General features: G+C 42.2%; 1 protein-coding gene across 4 annotated transcripts; it reads right to left on the bottom strand.

Moving 5' to 3' along the window:
• Positions 1–141: 141 nt before the first annotated feature.
• Positions 142–16,462, bottom strand: IKZF5 (IKAROS family zinc finger 5). 4 transcript variants are annotated; one of them, XM_066238881.1, is made up of 5 exons: positions 16,329–16,462; positions 12,829–12,977; positions 7,901–8,074; positions 5,970–6,152; positions 142–4,057 (listed from the first exon to the last, which is right to left on the bottom strand). In XM_066238881.1, the coding sequence occupies exons 3-5, from the start codon at positions 8,031–8,033 to the stop codon at positions 3,105–3,107; spliced, it is 1,269 nt and encodes a 422-aa protein (XP_066094978.1). In that variant the 5' UTR covers positions 8,034–8,074; positions 12,829–12,977; positions 16,329–16,462; the 3' UTR covers positions 142–3,104. The 4 variants fall into 4 exon arrangements, with proteins under 4 accessions (XP_066094978.1, XP_066094977.1, XP_066094979.1 ...); XM_066238880.1 differs by having other exon boundaries at positions 7,901–8,090; XM_066238882.1 differs by lacking the exon at positions 12,829–12,977 and having other exon boundaries at positions 16,329–16,452.
• Between the last annotated feature and the right edge of the window lie 70 nt (positions 16,463–16,532).

Below are 16,532 nucleotides of genomic sequence, written 5' to 3' on the forward strand. Positions count from 1 at the left end.
TTCATAGATAAGGCATTCTACAAATTCAAACTAATGTGGCCATAAAACCTTTTTTTCCTTAATTCACATTTTTCGTGCTGGGAAATTACTAAAAAAAGAATTGTATCCTAGTTCTTAAAAAAGAAAAATCGAAATCATTAGGAAGTGTTATTATTTTTATTCATATATTACAAAAGCAAAGCTTCTTTCACAATATGAACTACAGGCTAGGTGTGGTGACTTCGGCATCAAAGCTCTTCCTGGAATCCCTAAACAAGAGTTTTTGCAACCATACTCGTTTTGTTTTGCATACAAAATATGTTCTTTACATCAAAGTACACATTAACAAAAGCCAAGTTCTAGAAATCATATGGCCTATTATCCTTAGCAGGGAATTTCTTAAAAATAGTACCTCCATTTGATAAATATTTTTTAGAACTTAAAATGAGGTTTATTACTCAGAACATTTTCTTAGTAATAGTCCCTTTGTCAAACAGTTCTGCAGATGAATAGCAAACACTTATTTCTAAAATGAAATTGCACTGAAAAATAGCCAGTGGAATTTTTTCAAAGTAAAAGTCTAGCCTTTGAGTTTCAAGAAGTTGTAGCTATATACTACATTAGTAAAATCTGAGATAGTTATTCCCTATTACTTTTTTCACAGTTTCTTTAAAAAGTACTAGTGGAGATAAATTATCTACCAGCTTTAAAAATCTAAACTTATATGTTCACTGAACAAAAATAGTTTCATAACATTGCCTGTTAACAGCAAAGTACTATAAATATTGTATGTTAAACTTTTCCCAAGAACTCATTTCTATAAAATAGTTGATTAAAAATAAAATAGGATATATTCAATACTTAATGGAAAGTACATATTTAACTCACAGAAGATTTAAATAAAAGCCTAAATCTTTTTAAAAATACAATACTAAAGTTTCTAAGGTAGATTTGCTTCAAAAACTTTAGTGCATTTAAAAGTAATCATAGCTTTCAGACATCAACACCTTTGGAATACCTACTGTGCTCTTTTAAGTCAGGAAAATTAGAATTCTACATTCTCATCTGTAAGTATGAAAACAATTGTTTATGTTTAAATTAAAATGCACCTTCAAAACATCTTTAATTGTCAGAAAAAAAAGTATTTGTCACTATTTGGCCCAGATATAGTTAATAAAAGAGTTCTTCCTTTTGTTTAATGAACTTTAATTTTTTAGTTTGGGTATTGCTTTTATTTGACGAATAAGTCAGAGGGGGGTAAATAAAAGCTTGCAAATGACAGCAACCTGTCTTTCTGGCAGTCAAGAAACACAGGGCCAAGGTAACATCTGGAGGTGGCTGCCCCACAGCGGACCTGAGCAGTGAGCCAAGAGCAACACAGGGCTCAGAATTCAGATGCAGGCCCTCAGTTTAACAGGAAGAGAGGTAGCCATTTGGAGAAACTCTTTGAGATGCTGCTGCTTTGAACAATGCAATTGAGATGAGTTTAGTTTGGATGTTAAACCACAAAAACTCATCTTATGGCCTTGTAGCACCTGGGAGGGCAGAAGCTGCCTTACCTCGGCCCTTAGGGGCTTTTGTGGACTTCCACCACCAGTATTTCCGGCCTTTACTCTTAGTAGTCCTTTCTGGTTACTAATGCCCCTTAGGATATTCTCTTTACAAAGCCACTTAGTAACACTTTCAAGCTCTGAACCAATTTAAAAATAAAAATTTTGCAAAGTACACAGAAACCAACAGTTAGTAACAATATATTTTATTATTTGACCAAGCTCTCTTTAGATTAAGCTACGTATTACACAATATATAAAACAATAGCCTAATATTCAAAATTCCTCTAATTTAGTAAGTCTTATTTTAAATGCATTTTATATCTACTTTCACACTTTAAATCCTTCCCTACTAAGGTGACGATTCAGCTTCCATATAGTCTTGTCCCGCTCAGGAAAGACGGGTAAAACGACAGATAAGCATTACAGCTTGAATTCACACAAAATCATTTTAAACAGCCAATTCCGAAGAGATCAGAATTCATTTTGAATATAGGCTCTCATTTTTAAAAATATTACCTCGTCATCACATTTTTCCCTGTGTTTTTATATCCATGTTTTTGAGAAAATTATAGACAACAAATGGATACAAGCAGGAAGAAGAAACTTGAGATTTTTTTCTTAAGTACTGCATTTGCTAGGAATCACATGGAGGACTCCACTGTCCCTCTTTGGTCATCAAAGAAACAGGAATAACAACAGATTTTTAGTATCTATCAACTTCACCTGATAGTAATACCATCAGAATGAAGGATTTAAATATAAGGTTGAAATGAAAAAAACAAAAAAGGCATATTCATAGATAATCCTCTATCTTTCCAGAGTTCTCATGTATTTACCTGTGGTTTTTAAAATAAACTACAAATATCATAAAAAAACCCAATGGAAAATTGACGTTTTTAAACTAGAAATTTTTTAATTAACACCATTTTCAATGTAAAGCCTTAAGCTTTGTTTCTTTTCAGAACTTTTTATAAGTTCGATTAAAAAGAATTAACTGTTTTACATTTCCCCTTATGGAAAAAAGAAAGGTTTACTATACACTGAAATAGCTTTATTTTTTAACAGTTGAAATGAAACTACTAATTCAACTTAAACTATGTGAACTAAGTAGTATTTCAACTAAGAGGAATTTTAAAGACAATTCCTCCACTAAACATTGTGAATTGTTAACACATTTTTTGAGAAAGTAAGTTATTCTACCATTTTGAAATACCGCAGAAATAAAACCTAGCTGCAAAAATGGAAACATCAAGAGAAGAGATGAGCTTTAAAGTTCACATGGGCCACCAATGTGTAAGATCAAGATTGCACTTCCGTTCTCAAATGTCTGAATGAAAGGAAACAATAGACTCCAATATGTAATTGTTCTAATATATCAATGACCCTGACCAGACATATGAAAAAAGAAAACATTTTGTTTCCATTGCCAAATTTGTTTTCTATAAAGTATAAATTTTTAAATTGGCATACACCTAATTAGGGATGGGTCCCCTTCCTCCAAAGAATATCAACGATAAAACGACAAAATATAGAAAGGCAAAACCAAGTTAAGCATCCTGTGACTGCTCCCCATCAGTGGTGGCTATGTTGCCCTCTCGCAAAATGACAGGCAAAATCATACTTGTTTTTACATTTGCATCCACATATGTTACACTGAAAGGGATTTTCATACCCATGACAGCCCATGTGAATAGTGTAAAGGATGTTGTCAGCGAAGTACATGTCACAGTGCTGGCAGTGGTGCAACAGCTGTGGGTCCTGGACCGGCAGCGTCGGAGCGGGGGTGCTCGGCTGGCTGTTTCCTATGCTGGGGGTACTCGTGTGGGCACTGGGCTCGCTGCTGGGGCCTGCCACGGGGCTGTAGTTCCTCTGAGCATGTGCCGCCCGTGGCTCAGGGCTGGTGGGGGAGGAGCTCTGAGGGAGGCCTGCCGCCACGGCAGACACCACAGCCTGGGCAGCAGGCTGCTGCATCAGGAAAGGCTTCTCGTCCGGGCAGGGGTCTACATCGGGGGACGCGGGGTTTTGGTTTTCAGGTGGCAAACTGGACAACTGTCCTGCTAGAGTGGAGAGCTGATTTAAAGGGTTGTCAACCAGGAGTTCTTGGGGATCCCTTGGTAGGCCACCAGTTGCTGCAGTTTTCGCCATACTTTCGTAGGAGTCCGTCTGGATGTTGGGGATGTTGGGGATGTCGTGGGTAAAATCGTTAAGGTAATCTGGCTTCTGAACCACCATTGAAGGCGGACTGAGGTTGATCAGTGCTCTTCTGCTATAGCCCAGATTGCTTGTTTTCTTCTGTAAGACCCCCCACATCTTCTTGCTGCTCAAGGAAGACCTGGTACCTTTAATTGGTACCATTTTATGCTTGCGCCTGCGGTGATGGGACAGGTTGCTTCGGTCACTGCAGCGGAAGGAGCATAATTCACATTTGTATGGTTTCTCTCCTGTGTGGGAACGCATGTGGGCTTCCAGATGACGCTCATAAGCAGATGCAAATGGGCATAAGTGACATCTATGAGGTTTTTCACCTGTTTAAAAGAAAGTGGGGGAGAAACTGCAAGAGGAGCATTTATGGAATGTTTTATGTTTTGTCCAGTCATTAGATTTGAAATGGATCAAAAATAAAATTTTAGGCCCTGGCCGGTTGGCTCAGCGGTAGAGCGTCGGCCTGGCGTGCAGGAGTCCCGGGTTCGATTCCTGGCCAGGGCACACAGGAGAAGCACCCATCTGCTTCTCCACCCCTCCCCCTCTCCTTCCTCTGTCTCTCTCTTCCCCTCCCGCAGCCAAGGCTCCATTGGAGCAAAGATGGCCTGGGCGCTGGGGATGGCTCTGTGGCCTCTGCCTCAGGCGCTAGAATGGCTCTGGATGCAACAGAGCCACGCCCCAGAGGGGCAGAACATCGTACCCTGGTGGGCATGCCGGGTGGATCCCGGTCGGGTGCATGCGGGAGTCTGACTGCCTCCCCGTTTCCAGCTTTGGAATAATGAAAAATAAATAAATAAATAAATAAATAAATAATAAATAAAATTTTAGGCCCTGGCCGGTTGGCTCAGTGGTAGAGCGTAGGCCTGGCGTGCGGGAGTCCTGGGTTCGATTCCCGGCCAGGGCACACCGGAGAAGAGCTCATCTGCTTCTCCACCCCTCCCCCTCTCCTTCCTTCTCTGTCTCTCTCTTCTCCTCCCGCAGCCAAGGCTCCATTGGAGCTAAGTTTGCCCTGGAGCTGAGGATGGCTCTGTGGCCTCTGCCTCAGGCGCTAGAATGGCTCTGATTGCGGCAGAGCAACACCCAGATGGGCAGAGCATCGCCCCCTGGTGGGCATGCCGGGTGGATCCAGGTTGGGCACATGCGGGAGGCTGTCTGACTGCCTCCCCATTTCCAACCTCAGAAAAATTTTTAAAAAATTAATAAATAAAATAAATAAATAAAATTTTAGAAATTCACATTTACACAAAAGATTACTAAAATTTGTAAAGAAACCTGCAAACAACTCTTCAAGACTCATTAGCAACAACAGATATATTCTGTTAGTCAACATAAGGTAAAAATTCTTATGGCTTCAACTGGCATTTGAGAAAAGAAGAAATAGTACAGCTGACAACATTATTGCCTATATAATAAGGGTTTTACCAAAGTGTGCCCTGGAGTTACATGTTCATGTCTAGCTCTATATACACGACCCTTATCAATATTCCTTGCTCAGGAAGAAAATACAAAAACCTTTTTAAAGAAGTCCCTACATCCAGTGAAAGTTCAAGGCTGAAATGGGCTTACTAGTCCAATATGAAATATGCAAAGTGTCCCTTCCGAATTGCCAGCCTCACCTCTACCTTTCTCCTCCTCTTAAGCGGCATGAAGAGACAATTTTGTTAGTACTGTTAGTTGAAGATGGTCAAATATAGAAAATAAGTATCTGAAATATGAGATTTGGGGCTATTCATTTAACAATTAAGCACTGAGGATCTACTAGCTGTCAGATACTCTGGTGGGCCCTGGGCACAGATGGCACCAACACAGTTCCTGCCCTCAAGAGGTCTGCAGGCCACCACAATGCAGCACGGGAGGCCGCTGGGCACACAGGGACACCTGACCCTGGGCCAGGCCAAGGTGTAGTTAGGGTTTCACAGCAGAAGGGATAGCTAAGGTGAGCCGTGAGGGTCTGCACTGACATGTCCTCAGGAAGGGTCAAGATAAACATCCTGTCAGTTCGCACGGCCTTCAGCATGAACTGCCCAGCCTGAGCAGCAGACAGATGGGCAAGGGGAAAGAAGACTAAGGAAGGGGAAGCTCTTCAAGGGGCCTCCCTTCCTGTTTGCACGTTGTCATGCTACTGCTTTGTAAAAGTGGAGTAACTTCCCCATTTATTCAAACCTTGGTTTCCATCAGAACTCCTCACATGACAGACACGCTGCCCCCCCGTACCCCTGCCGGCCCGCCCGTTACCCGTGTGGATCCTGATGTGTTCAATAAGCCGGGCCGTCCCTTTGCTGGCGTAGCTGCAGTACCGACACTTGAGTTTCCCGTCGAAGGTCCTTTCAAACCCGTCCACTAACATTCCTGAGTTTTCATCCAGGGAAACTTCAACAGACGGTTGATCCAGTCCATTTTGATCACCATCCACTCCAGCTATAAACAAAGTATAGCAGAAGAAATTGTGCATCTCAGAATCAATATCGTATTTTAGTCTTGACTAGTAAAAAATCTTTCACAAAATGAGTTTACTTAGCTTACTTACAAGTTTTATCAGTCCTCAACATGCTTTTGTAGAAGAGAACAGGGGACTAGCCTGCTCTGACAGGTGAGGAGACAGAGGGGAGTGAACAGTGATGGCAGTTACACACATGTGTTTAAGACTAGCCCCTCCTATAAATATAACTGGAAGTCATGAAAATCTCCCAAAACCCTAACTCGACTCACTGTAGCCTAGACCAGCTAACGTTGACTTTTGCACTGTTCCACTCAGTGTGTACATATATCCTATATTCTGGGTTGCGTTTAGGATCCTAGAATTCTAATAAAGCACACAAAGGGAAGCAGTGTATTTGATCCCTCTGAATGTTAGACCTGTTAAGAATTTGAGAGCTGAAAGATTCGGTTTGGCTCTTTGCCTTTACCCTAATTCTGACTACTACTTTGCACAAAGAAACAAAGGGATGAGTGCTCACAATCAGAAAACCAACAAATGGTAGGGACCACAATCCCGCTCTCCTGAACCCAGTGTAGGAATCTACATGATTGTGTCTGGAGGGATATTTTTATTCCTACAGCTTCAAGGCAAAAGCACTTCTATCCCCAGCAGGAAGCAGTGTTGCTGTGAAGAGTTCCCGCGACACACCCACTCAGGAGAAGTGACTGTGCTGCCGGTGCAAGTCCGGCACCAGCAGTGCCACTGCACTGGGGGCCCAGGGCCCAGTGTCCCCCTCCTTCCACTGCCTTCCCAAGCCACACTCAAAATTGAATGTGTGTATTAATCACTGGGGAGCTTACTAGGTCTCTGCTGCTTGTCCCTCGAATGCAAGGCCATGGACCATCTAGGTCAGGGGCCAGGCAACATTTCCTACAAGGGCCAGACAGTAAATACTTTAGACTTTGGGGTCCATATGGTCCCTCAAAACTACTCAACTCTGCAGTGACAGCACAAAACAGCTATAGAAAACATGTAAACGAGCAAGTGTGGCTGTACACTTCAGTAAAGCTTTATTTATGCATGCTGAAGTTGAATTGCATATCACTTGCACATGTTACATTATTCTGGATTACTTTTCCAACCATTTTTAGGTGGAGAAACCACTTTTAGCTTGCAGGCCCTTCAGAAGGGTCAGCAGTCCAGATGGTGCTGACCACTGAGTCAGGATCCGAGTCCGATTCCCGCCTGTGGTGCACAGACTCGACACAGACCAGTCCGCCTGCAGTGGGCCGCTGCTTTCTCTAGTCTGGTCTCTCCTGCACCAGCAAACTTGGTCAGCCCTTTCTTCATTCTCAGATAGAAGAAAGAGAAACCCCCATCTTGTCTCAGGCCCAAGCCAGATGTCCTAACGTCTGAGTGCTCTGTGTACTGAAGCTGGTCTGGACCCCTTTGGGTTCCGAGTCTACTGTTAGTTCCCAGACCTGGAGCACAGGAATGGTATTTAGAACCCCTAGATCTTCCTACGAAACCATAAAGCATCCAAGACCATGTAAGCCCTTGGGGAGTTTCACTCTCCCTCAGCAAAAATCAGACATGTTTAAAGAAAGAAAAAAACTGTGCTATCTTTTTAGGAAAAAAACAGAGTAATTCACATTAGTGAAGGATGATCTTCATAGCACAGGTAACCACACACAAACATGAATATGTTTATATGGATGAATGAGTACTAGTATTAAGATGAGTCTACCTCCCGGAAGAGTCTCGGCTTCTTTCTCCCCACTGACCGACCCGGAAATCATGTTGACGTGGTGCGTCTGCTGTGTCAGGTACTCCTGGAAGTCCTTCACGAAGTCCAAAGGCTCTGGCTTCTTTTCACCCATCTTGGCCTCTTTCTTTTTTTTAAGTTTACAGTTTGTTATACCTAGAGGGGGGCAAAGCTGAAATAATTTTACACTATTTAGACAGACGCAGTACATGTTAACACAACAATGGTGCCGCAGATTATTCTGGGCAGAGCACTCCACAAAGCAACAGAGAGCACAGTCCCTGTCTGCAGATACCATGTAATCTTCCTGGGGAACTAGAGAAGACATACACAAATGGTGAAAATTTCATCTATTTGACATTTAAATAAACTGGAACTCGAACTTAAGTCTTAGAGGATGGAAAGAAATTAATTACAAAGACCAAAAAAGAGAAAGAGAAAATAAGTCCAGATGGAGATACCAAGTGGCTCAATGGAACCAACCGTCAGAATTTCTGGGTGGACATGTTCTCCAATACAGTTGCTACCAGCTAGCCACGTGGAAACACTGAGCACTTAAAATGTGGCTACTACAAATGACCGCAGTTTTACATTTTAATTAATTTAGTTAGAAATAGCTACATATGGCTAGGGACTACTTTTATGAACAGAAAAGGCTCTTAAATCACAGGCTTCACAGGAATGAGTGCTTTAAAAATAGGTGATCTAGACCAGGGGGCTACAAACCTTTCAGGAAAAGGCCAAATGGAAAATATTTTAGGCTCTGCAGGTGACACAGTCACCTCTGTGAGGACTACTCAACTGTGTCTCTGTCACTGAAAGCAGCCATACACTCACCAAAAAGTTTCTAGGAAGAACAAAATTAGGAAATGTAGCACCTAGAAGGCAAAGTCTTTTCTTACAGTAAAATTATTTTTACGTAAAGGCAAAAGGTTGTGAAATGAGAGGGTTCCCATGAAAGTATTTTCCAATTAACAAAAGCTTGACCAAAGTTTTAAGAACCAAAGCCTCTATTTTAATTAACTAGAAACCTATTGGAAGTTACTACAATAGATGATCATAGACGGCTGGACTATACAACAGTGCAGTCATACAGCCTGAGGAGCTAAAAAACACAAGTTTGTTTCAGTCGCTTTTTTCCCTCTTCCCATGTCTCCTTGAACTAGTTCTTTATTTCCTAATCATTGTATTGTTGTATTACTATTTGTTTTGTGACTATAGTTGATTCTACTGATTACATATGTCCTTTAATATTTGCTTGTTGGTAAAGGGGAAAAAAAAAACCAGTGCCAGCCAGCTCAATGAGAAAGATGATTAAGAATAAGGTCGTATCTCAATAAAACTGAAAGGGGAAAAAGGACAACTCCAAACACAGAGGGGTGGAGAGAACTGTAAAACTATACATAAAAAGGAGGGAAATCCAGCAGTCCCAGAAAAAGAAAAATAAATGTTTTTTTAAAAAATAATGATCAAGCCTGACCAGGCAGTGGTGCAGAGGATAGAGCGTCGGACTGGGACGCAGAAGACCCAGGTTGGAGACTCTGAGGTCGCCGGCTTGAGCCCAAGGTCACTGGCTTGAGCAAGGGGTCACTTGGTCTGCTATAGCCCCCGAGTCAAGACACATAGGAGAAATAGTCAATGAATAACTAAGTTATTGCAATAAAGAATTGATGCTTCTCATCTCTCTCCCTTCCTGTCTATCACAAATAAAAAATTAAAAAATAAAAAAATCAAGAAATTTCCAGAAGTACAGATCTCTTTCAGATTGAATAGGATCAGAGTAAAATAAAATATATGATAACTTAGACATATGAAATTCAAAAACCTCAATGTCAAAGAAAATTACACAACACTGTCTACACTCTAGACCCGAGAGAAAGGCAGCCCACCCACATAAGAAAACCAATCGGACTGGGAGAGGTAGCAAGGGCAAACAGGTGCAAGAAAACAGCAGACTCCTTTATTCAGATTCACAGTATTTTAATTTTAAGTTGATAAAAAGATAGCTTCTAAAACTCTACATCACAATTAATGGACCAAATTTAGATGCACTGTCTTTAGTATCAAGAACAAAACAAGAAGTCTTGCTATTGCTACTGCTATTTTTTTGTTTGTTTGTTTTTTGTTTGTTTTTCACAGGGACAGAGAGAGAGTCAGAGAGAGGGATAGATAGGGACAGAAAGACAGGAACGGAGAGAGATGAGAAGCATCTTTCATCAGTTTTTCACTGCAACACCCCAGCCATCCGTCCATTGATTGTTTTTCCACATGTGCCCCAACCGCGGACCCTCAACAGACCGAGCAACCCCTTGCTCGAGCCAGCGACCCTGGGTCCAAGCTGGTGAGCTTTTTGCTCAAGCCAGATGAGCCTGCGCTCAAGCCGGCTGCCTCGGGGTCTCGAACCTGGGTCCTCTGCATCCCAGTCCGACGCTCTATCCACTGCGCCACAGCCTGGTCAGGCGCTACTGCTATTTTTTAATTGAATATAGTGGGGTAACATTGGTTAATAAAATTCTATAGGTCTCAGGGATACACTTCTATAATATATCATCTGTATACTGTATTGTGCTACTGCAACTCAACATAGTAGTAGTGTAGGTAGAGGCCCCACAATAAAAAAGAAAGAAAGGAAATGTATGAGGATTGGGAGATAAAAGATTTAAAAAAAAGGTAACGATGATAATGATGATATTGATCTGAGAAATTGTTTTATAAATTGTAAAACCAGTAAGGCCCTATAGCTTGTCTGTGTTCTAATCATAAAAGTTACAATTAAGATAAAAATCCTGATAATTACCTTGCAACTTAGCATCATTTCTAGCCAACTAGTTCATATGAAAACTGATACGTTTCCACTGGAAAATATCTGAATGTACTTTGATAGGCTTCAATAAGCAAGATAAACCTTACAGAAAGCATAACACTGCCAGGGTACAACACACGACAATGCAGGAAACATGCAGGAGACTGCCAGTGTGCAACATAAAAAACGATCCTTTTATACGGGCATCTCAAGTTTGAAGAACACAAATGAGCCTAATTACAAAGGGTGGTTGGCATATTTTGACAGTCTTTGCTGTTCTTACAACGTCACATTATAAATTTCACTGTGTTCCTTGCCATAAATTGTGTGATTTTTTATCACAGTGCATGATGAGCTTAAAAAAAAAATCCAAAAACTAGGGATGCCAGAGAAAGAAGGAAAATAATATTGTAAGCATGAAAGAAAACAATTTTTAAATTAGAACTTTAAACATATCGATAAGGTTTGTAACCTTAGACCTATATCACACCTCTCTCTCTGCAACACACACACAGGCACAGACATGCGCACACACGTATGCACAGCATGACCAGGCCTTGCACAGCCCTAGGCCCTGGAAGTCAGTTAGGAATGAAAGACGCCTAAATCCAAATAGACTGCTTGGTTCAAGACTCAGGTTTCTCTGGCTTAGGTCTGTGTATCTACGCACAATACATAGAAAATGAACAAGCATTTGGAAACAACTGAAAGCTTCCTGACATTGAACAAAAATAGGTTTTATATCCAATCCATCTTTCTGTCTTTAACAAAATAATCAAAAGTCTCAGGACTGAAAGGTTAATCCCAGAACTCCACAAATTAATTAACTGACACCTGGGAATGTTTCTAAGACACTGATACATTTTAAAACCTTTGCAAAAATAACAGAAAAATCTACTTTGGAAATCATTAAATGATGTTTTCATTGAAGGTATCTTTCCTACTAGCCATGAATTCAACAGCTTGGAGTTTGTTAGCCAAAAATGACACAAAATGATGCATTTAAGAGCTCTCCATTTTTACTATAGATTTGGTGGTGTATTCCAAGCCTGATGTACTCTTTCTTTAACTGATACCTAATTACATCAACCAAAGAGAAGACTTTTTCTCGTACTTTGTAATTATCACTACTCATGACAGCAAATTTCTGAGTTCTCCTTGTGATTACTCTGATTCAAGTTAAACTGGGTATTTGATGGCATGTAGGTCATGTCCACATCCAAACAGACTAAAATGTACCTCAATTATTTTTACATCTATAGCTTCTCCTAAACAAACTATCCATTCAAGTCTCAAAATAAGGTTCTTAACAAAACAATCAGAGATTACTCAAGCTAGTAAAGGAGAGACGTATTTGAGAAGTAAGCTTTGATATTCCCAAAAGAACACAAAGACCTCTTTACCTTTCAGCAGGTAACTGGAACTATTCTCTGATCTTTCTTGGTTTCTGAAAGAGGATTTATTTGTATGATGTCCTCTGATCTTTCCTCAGTCTCATAAATGGGAAGTTTTTGATCAAGACACACACATACCTCTTAACCGGTAGCTAACAAGGCAGAGGCATCATGATGCACATTAGAAGACAAAAACAGCCATGAAATAGAGGGACTGTAAGAACCCAAAGAGGCTCTTTAACTAACCTTCCTTGCAAAGTCTGTCTTTTTTCTAAGCTATAGAACTTTGAAAAAACATGATTAGGGAACAGTAGCAACTATTTTATTTGCCCAACATTTTTGAGAAGGGTTACTAATCATAAAGCAGAATACTTAGCTGCTAACTTATACAGTAACTTAACTTGGGGGATAGGTAGGCCCATACACATAAAGTTCAGTAGCTATGTTTACTCTCACAGACAAATAATACGGTCACTGAAAGATTTCATCTGCCTTAGAACACAGATCAATGGAGAAGTCTGACGGATTAGGTTCGGTTTGCGTGAAGAATAACATGGACCTTCAAAAAGAATGAGACTGCATTTCCTCTGATTACAGAGCTGTTAAAAAATAAATTCTTGACGGCAAAAGGGTCATTATGAGGCTTTGGGAAATCATAAAACATAAATAAATACAAGTTAGAAGAAATCCAAAAGCAGAGTTATACATCTAACCTTTTCACCCCAAATCAGTTCCTCCTTTTTCTTGCCACTCCAACATTGATGAAATGTAGAGTAGCTGAAATTTAGTCTGGAGACACACCAAAGGACTCCAAAAGGCCATGGAGGGAATTTCAACTAAAATTGAAAAGCCACCCAGAGGTCTGCAAAGAAAAACACATCACAGATCAAAACCTTTATGATAAAATTTTAATTAGCATCTACAGGTTTAATAAGCTCATAAAAGAATTTGTGCCAATTTTACCATTACCAGAAAGAAACTAACAGATAAAGAACAAAGCAACAGATTCACTTCAACAAAAGCTTCAAAGAATCACCAAAGAGTAACATGCACTAGCATGCCTATTGCTTTTTTCAGCTGGTGTATTTCCTAAGATTTCATTTTTTGGCAAAATGTTTAATATCTCTTTAAATTCATCATTAATTTTATTTGTTCATAGTACAGTTCTAAAAGAGTCAGGCTTTGTACTACTAGTTGGAACACCTACAGTGGCATAAAAACAATGCACCAGGGGAAACATTTGTGGAAATGGGTTAAAAAAAACACCACCAGGCACACCGAATAAGGGCACATCTGGATTTCCACCTTTATAATTTTCTTTATGGCAACCAAAACACTTAGGGTTATCTGGGAAACACTCTGGACCCCCAGGGGCAAAAAAACAAAAACAAAAAAACACCACCTAGTATCTCAATTCGCTGTAAGGAATTCCCAAGAATATATTCATCACATGTCAACGTAAAACAACTTCCAAACCTTTTTTTTTGTCTTTATTTTTTTCTATTTTTTTAATTTTTTATTTTTATTGAATCCAGAGAGAGGAAAGGGGGTAAGGGGGAGACAGAAGCATTGATCTGTTTCTGTATGTGCCCCAGCCAAGGGCTGAACCAGCCACCTCTGCATTGCAAGACACTGCTCCAGCCAAGTGAGCCATCCAGCCAGGACAACTTCCAAACCTTTTAAGAATTTTTTACGAGTTTATTTGATCCAAACCATCAACAACTGCCAAAAAGCAAATCTACTCTAAACGAATTGAGAAAGTGCTCCGGAAAATGGCAGTTTCATCACTTATTTTATACAGCACAGTCAAAGGGAAAGACCTGAAGGGGGTTAGCTGAAATTGGTGACAGATTAGGGAGGTGGGAGAAGGCCACGTAGGGGCAATCTCTGGGATTGGGTAAAAAGTAGAGTGTATATGCTGAAACTCATTTTACATACGCAGGTACAAGACAACAGTTTATGGTTGTCCCAGTAGAGCCTGAGCTCTACTTCGCTCAGGGGTCCCTAAATCGACTTCCCTGCACAGTGGGACACTCCTGCTTATCAGCAGGCTGGCAGCCTCTTCGAGACTACTCTTGAGACCAAATGCCACTGGAAGAAAGACACAACCGACACACAAGTTAGTTGCAAGAATCACACAGGCAGTTTATTATTCACAAATCCTTTTGGCGTGCCTGGGTGTAGTTTAAGGGAGCACCGTCGACGTGCTCCTTTCTGCTGTCTTTGTTCAGAGCTGCGTGGAGACAGTCCACGTTCACATTGGTGTCTGGGCAACTACCTCAGCAGGGGGGCCCTTAGCTTTAGTACCTTTTCTGACCCACGCCTTCTAACAGGTGTCATTCTACAGGACTATCACCTCAAACCACCTTTATGGGAGTTCCTCACAGGGAGCCCTTTTTATGTTAATCTACTGAAATGTTACATAAAGCCACTTTTAAGGTGTTCCTAGGGAAGCTTCTTGTTTATGTTAACCTACAGTTATGACATCAAGCCACTTCTTATCTATATATAACTTCACATACACATTGAGCACTATGTGAAAGGCAGTCTGTTTATCATATCTGTATACTCTATATTAATTCCTATCCAGACGCTATAGCTTTAATGTCCTTAATAGCTTTTAATATTACATCTTAATTATTTTTATTTATTTGTTTTTTATATTTTACAGAGACAGAGAGAGTCAGGGAGAGGGATATACAGGGACAGAGAGACAGGAACGGAGAGATGAGAAGCGTCAATCATTAGTTTTTTGTTGCACACTGCGACACCTTAGTTGTTCATTGATCGCCCTCTCATATGTGCCTTGACCGTGGGCCTTCAGCAGACCCAGTAACTCCTTGCTCGAGCCAGCGACCTTGGGTCCAAGCTGGTGAGCCTTGCTCAAACCAGATGAGCCCGCGCTCAAGCTGGCGACCTTGGGGTCTGGAACCTGGGTCCTCGGCATCCCAGTCCGACGCTCTATCCAATGTGCCACCGCCTGGTCAGGCTCTTAATTATTTTTATATATCGTTATGTTTCTATATATTTAATTACTATAACCTTATATTACTGTAACATTGGTTCACATAACAGTAACAATGAGGGGTCTTACTGGCTTCTGCTCTGGTGGGATGTCTGGCCTGAAGGAAAAAGGAAGAGGACCCTTACATTCCAAAGGCAGTTATCAGGTGCATTATCATAGGTGCAAAAGATAGCAGACAGGTGTGTCCTTTGTTTAGAGAAAAGTTTTTCCCTAGGACATGACTACCCACCATGAACTGCTTTTAGTTAGAAAAGTTTGATTTAGAGTAGTCTAGACCATCCTGTGTTTTCCTTAGTTCCCGGAGTTCGCAAGGCCACTGTGTATGTAGGCTTTTTCTGAACTTCTCGGGTTAAGTTCATGGCCACATCGTGATTTATTAAGAAAATGTTTTCTGTCCACACGTGATATAAACAAAATTAAATGGACTTAAAAAAAAATCCTTAGTCCAGGCTTCTTTTTTAAAGTTGGCGTGAAGTTTAGTTTCTTCTAAACTGAACTATTCCTTAGGTCGCAACAATTTAAAGCGCCTTTATTTCACCTCCCGCTTTCACTCCTCTCTTGGATTCTGAACAGCACACTAAGGGGACACTAAAGGGGCCCTGTCCCCGAGCACTTATTTGGCTAGTCGCACTCCGGGTGATTAAGAGGCTGCAGCCCCGCGTGAACCTGAATAGTTCTGTGCTGCAAAGTCCTCCCGGACCTCACGTCTCCCCAGAATGAGAGCGCCCGAGCAGGAGCCCGGAGCGAAGACGGAGGTCCGAGTCCTCCTCCCAGCAGGTCGCCCGGGACTGGCGCTGGGGCGGCGTCCTCGGCGGGATTCCGGGCCCCTCGGAGACCCGCGCGCCGCTGGCCTCGGGCCCCGCAAAGCCGCCGACGTCAGCTCGCCGCCGGCACGACCACCTGTCAGAGCCGAGGCAGCCCCCCGCCCTGGAGCCCCGAGCCCCTGCCCGACGGCGGCGGCGCCCTCCCCCGGGACTTCCGAAGCCGCAGGCACCGCACCCTCCGCCCCGGGGGCTAGAAGGTCCCAGGTCGTGACCCCACGGGACGATCGGCCACACCTGGCCGTCGCTGGGGCAGAGTCCTGGGCGCGGTCAGCCGGTCCACGCCAGCCCGGCTCTCCCGTCCGCAGCCCCTTCTTAACCTGCTCAGCCGGGTGGCTGCCGGCTCGGGCGGCAGCCCACTACTTACCACCTGACAACCGCACCGAGTCCCGCCCACCGCCTGGTACAACGCCGCTCCCGCTGCCGTCGCCGTCCCTCCCGCCGCTGTGTTCGTCACAGTCGCCGCTACCGCCGCCGCCATGTTTAGTACGTCTCCGGCTCCCTTCCCGCCCCGCTGCCTTCCCCAAGTCTCGCGTGAGCAGGGGGTAGCGCGAAAGAAGAAAGGAGGCTT

This window comes from Saccopteryx bilineata, chromosome 7 (assembly GCF_036850765.1).
Source record: "Saccopteryx bilineata isolate mSacBil1 chromosome 7, mSacBil1_pri_phased_curated, whole genome shotgun sequence".
Lineage (NCBI taxonomy): Eukaryota > Metazoa > Chordata > Mammalia > Chiroptera > Emballonuridae > Saccopteryx > Saccopteryx bilineata.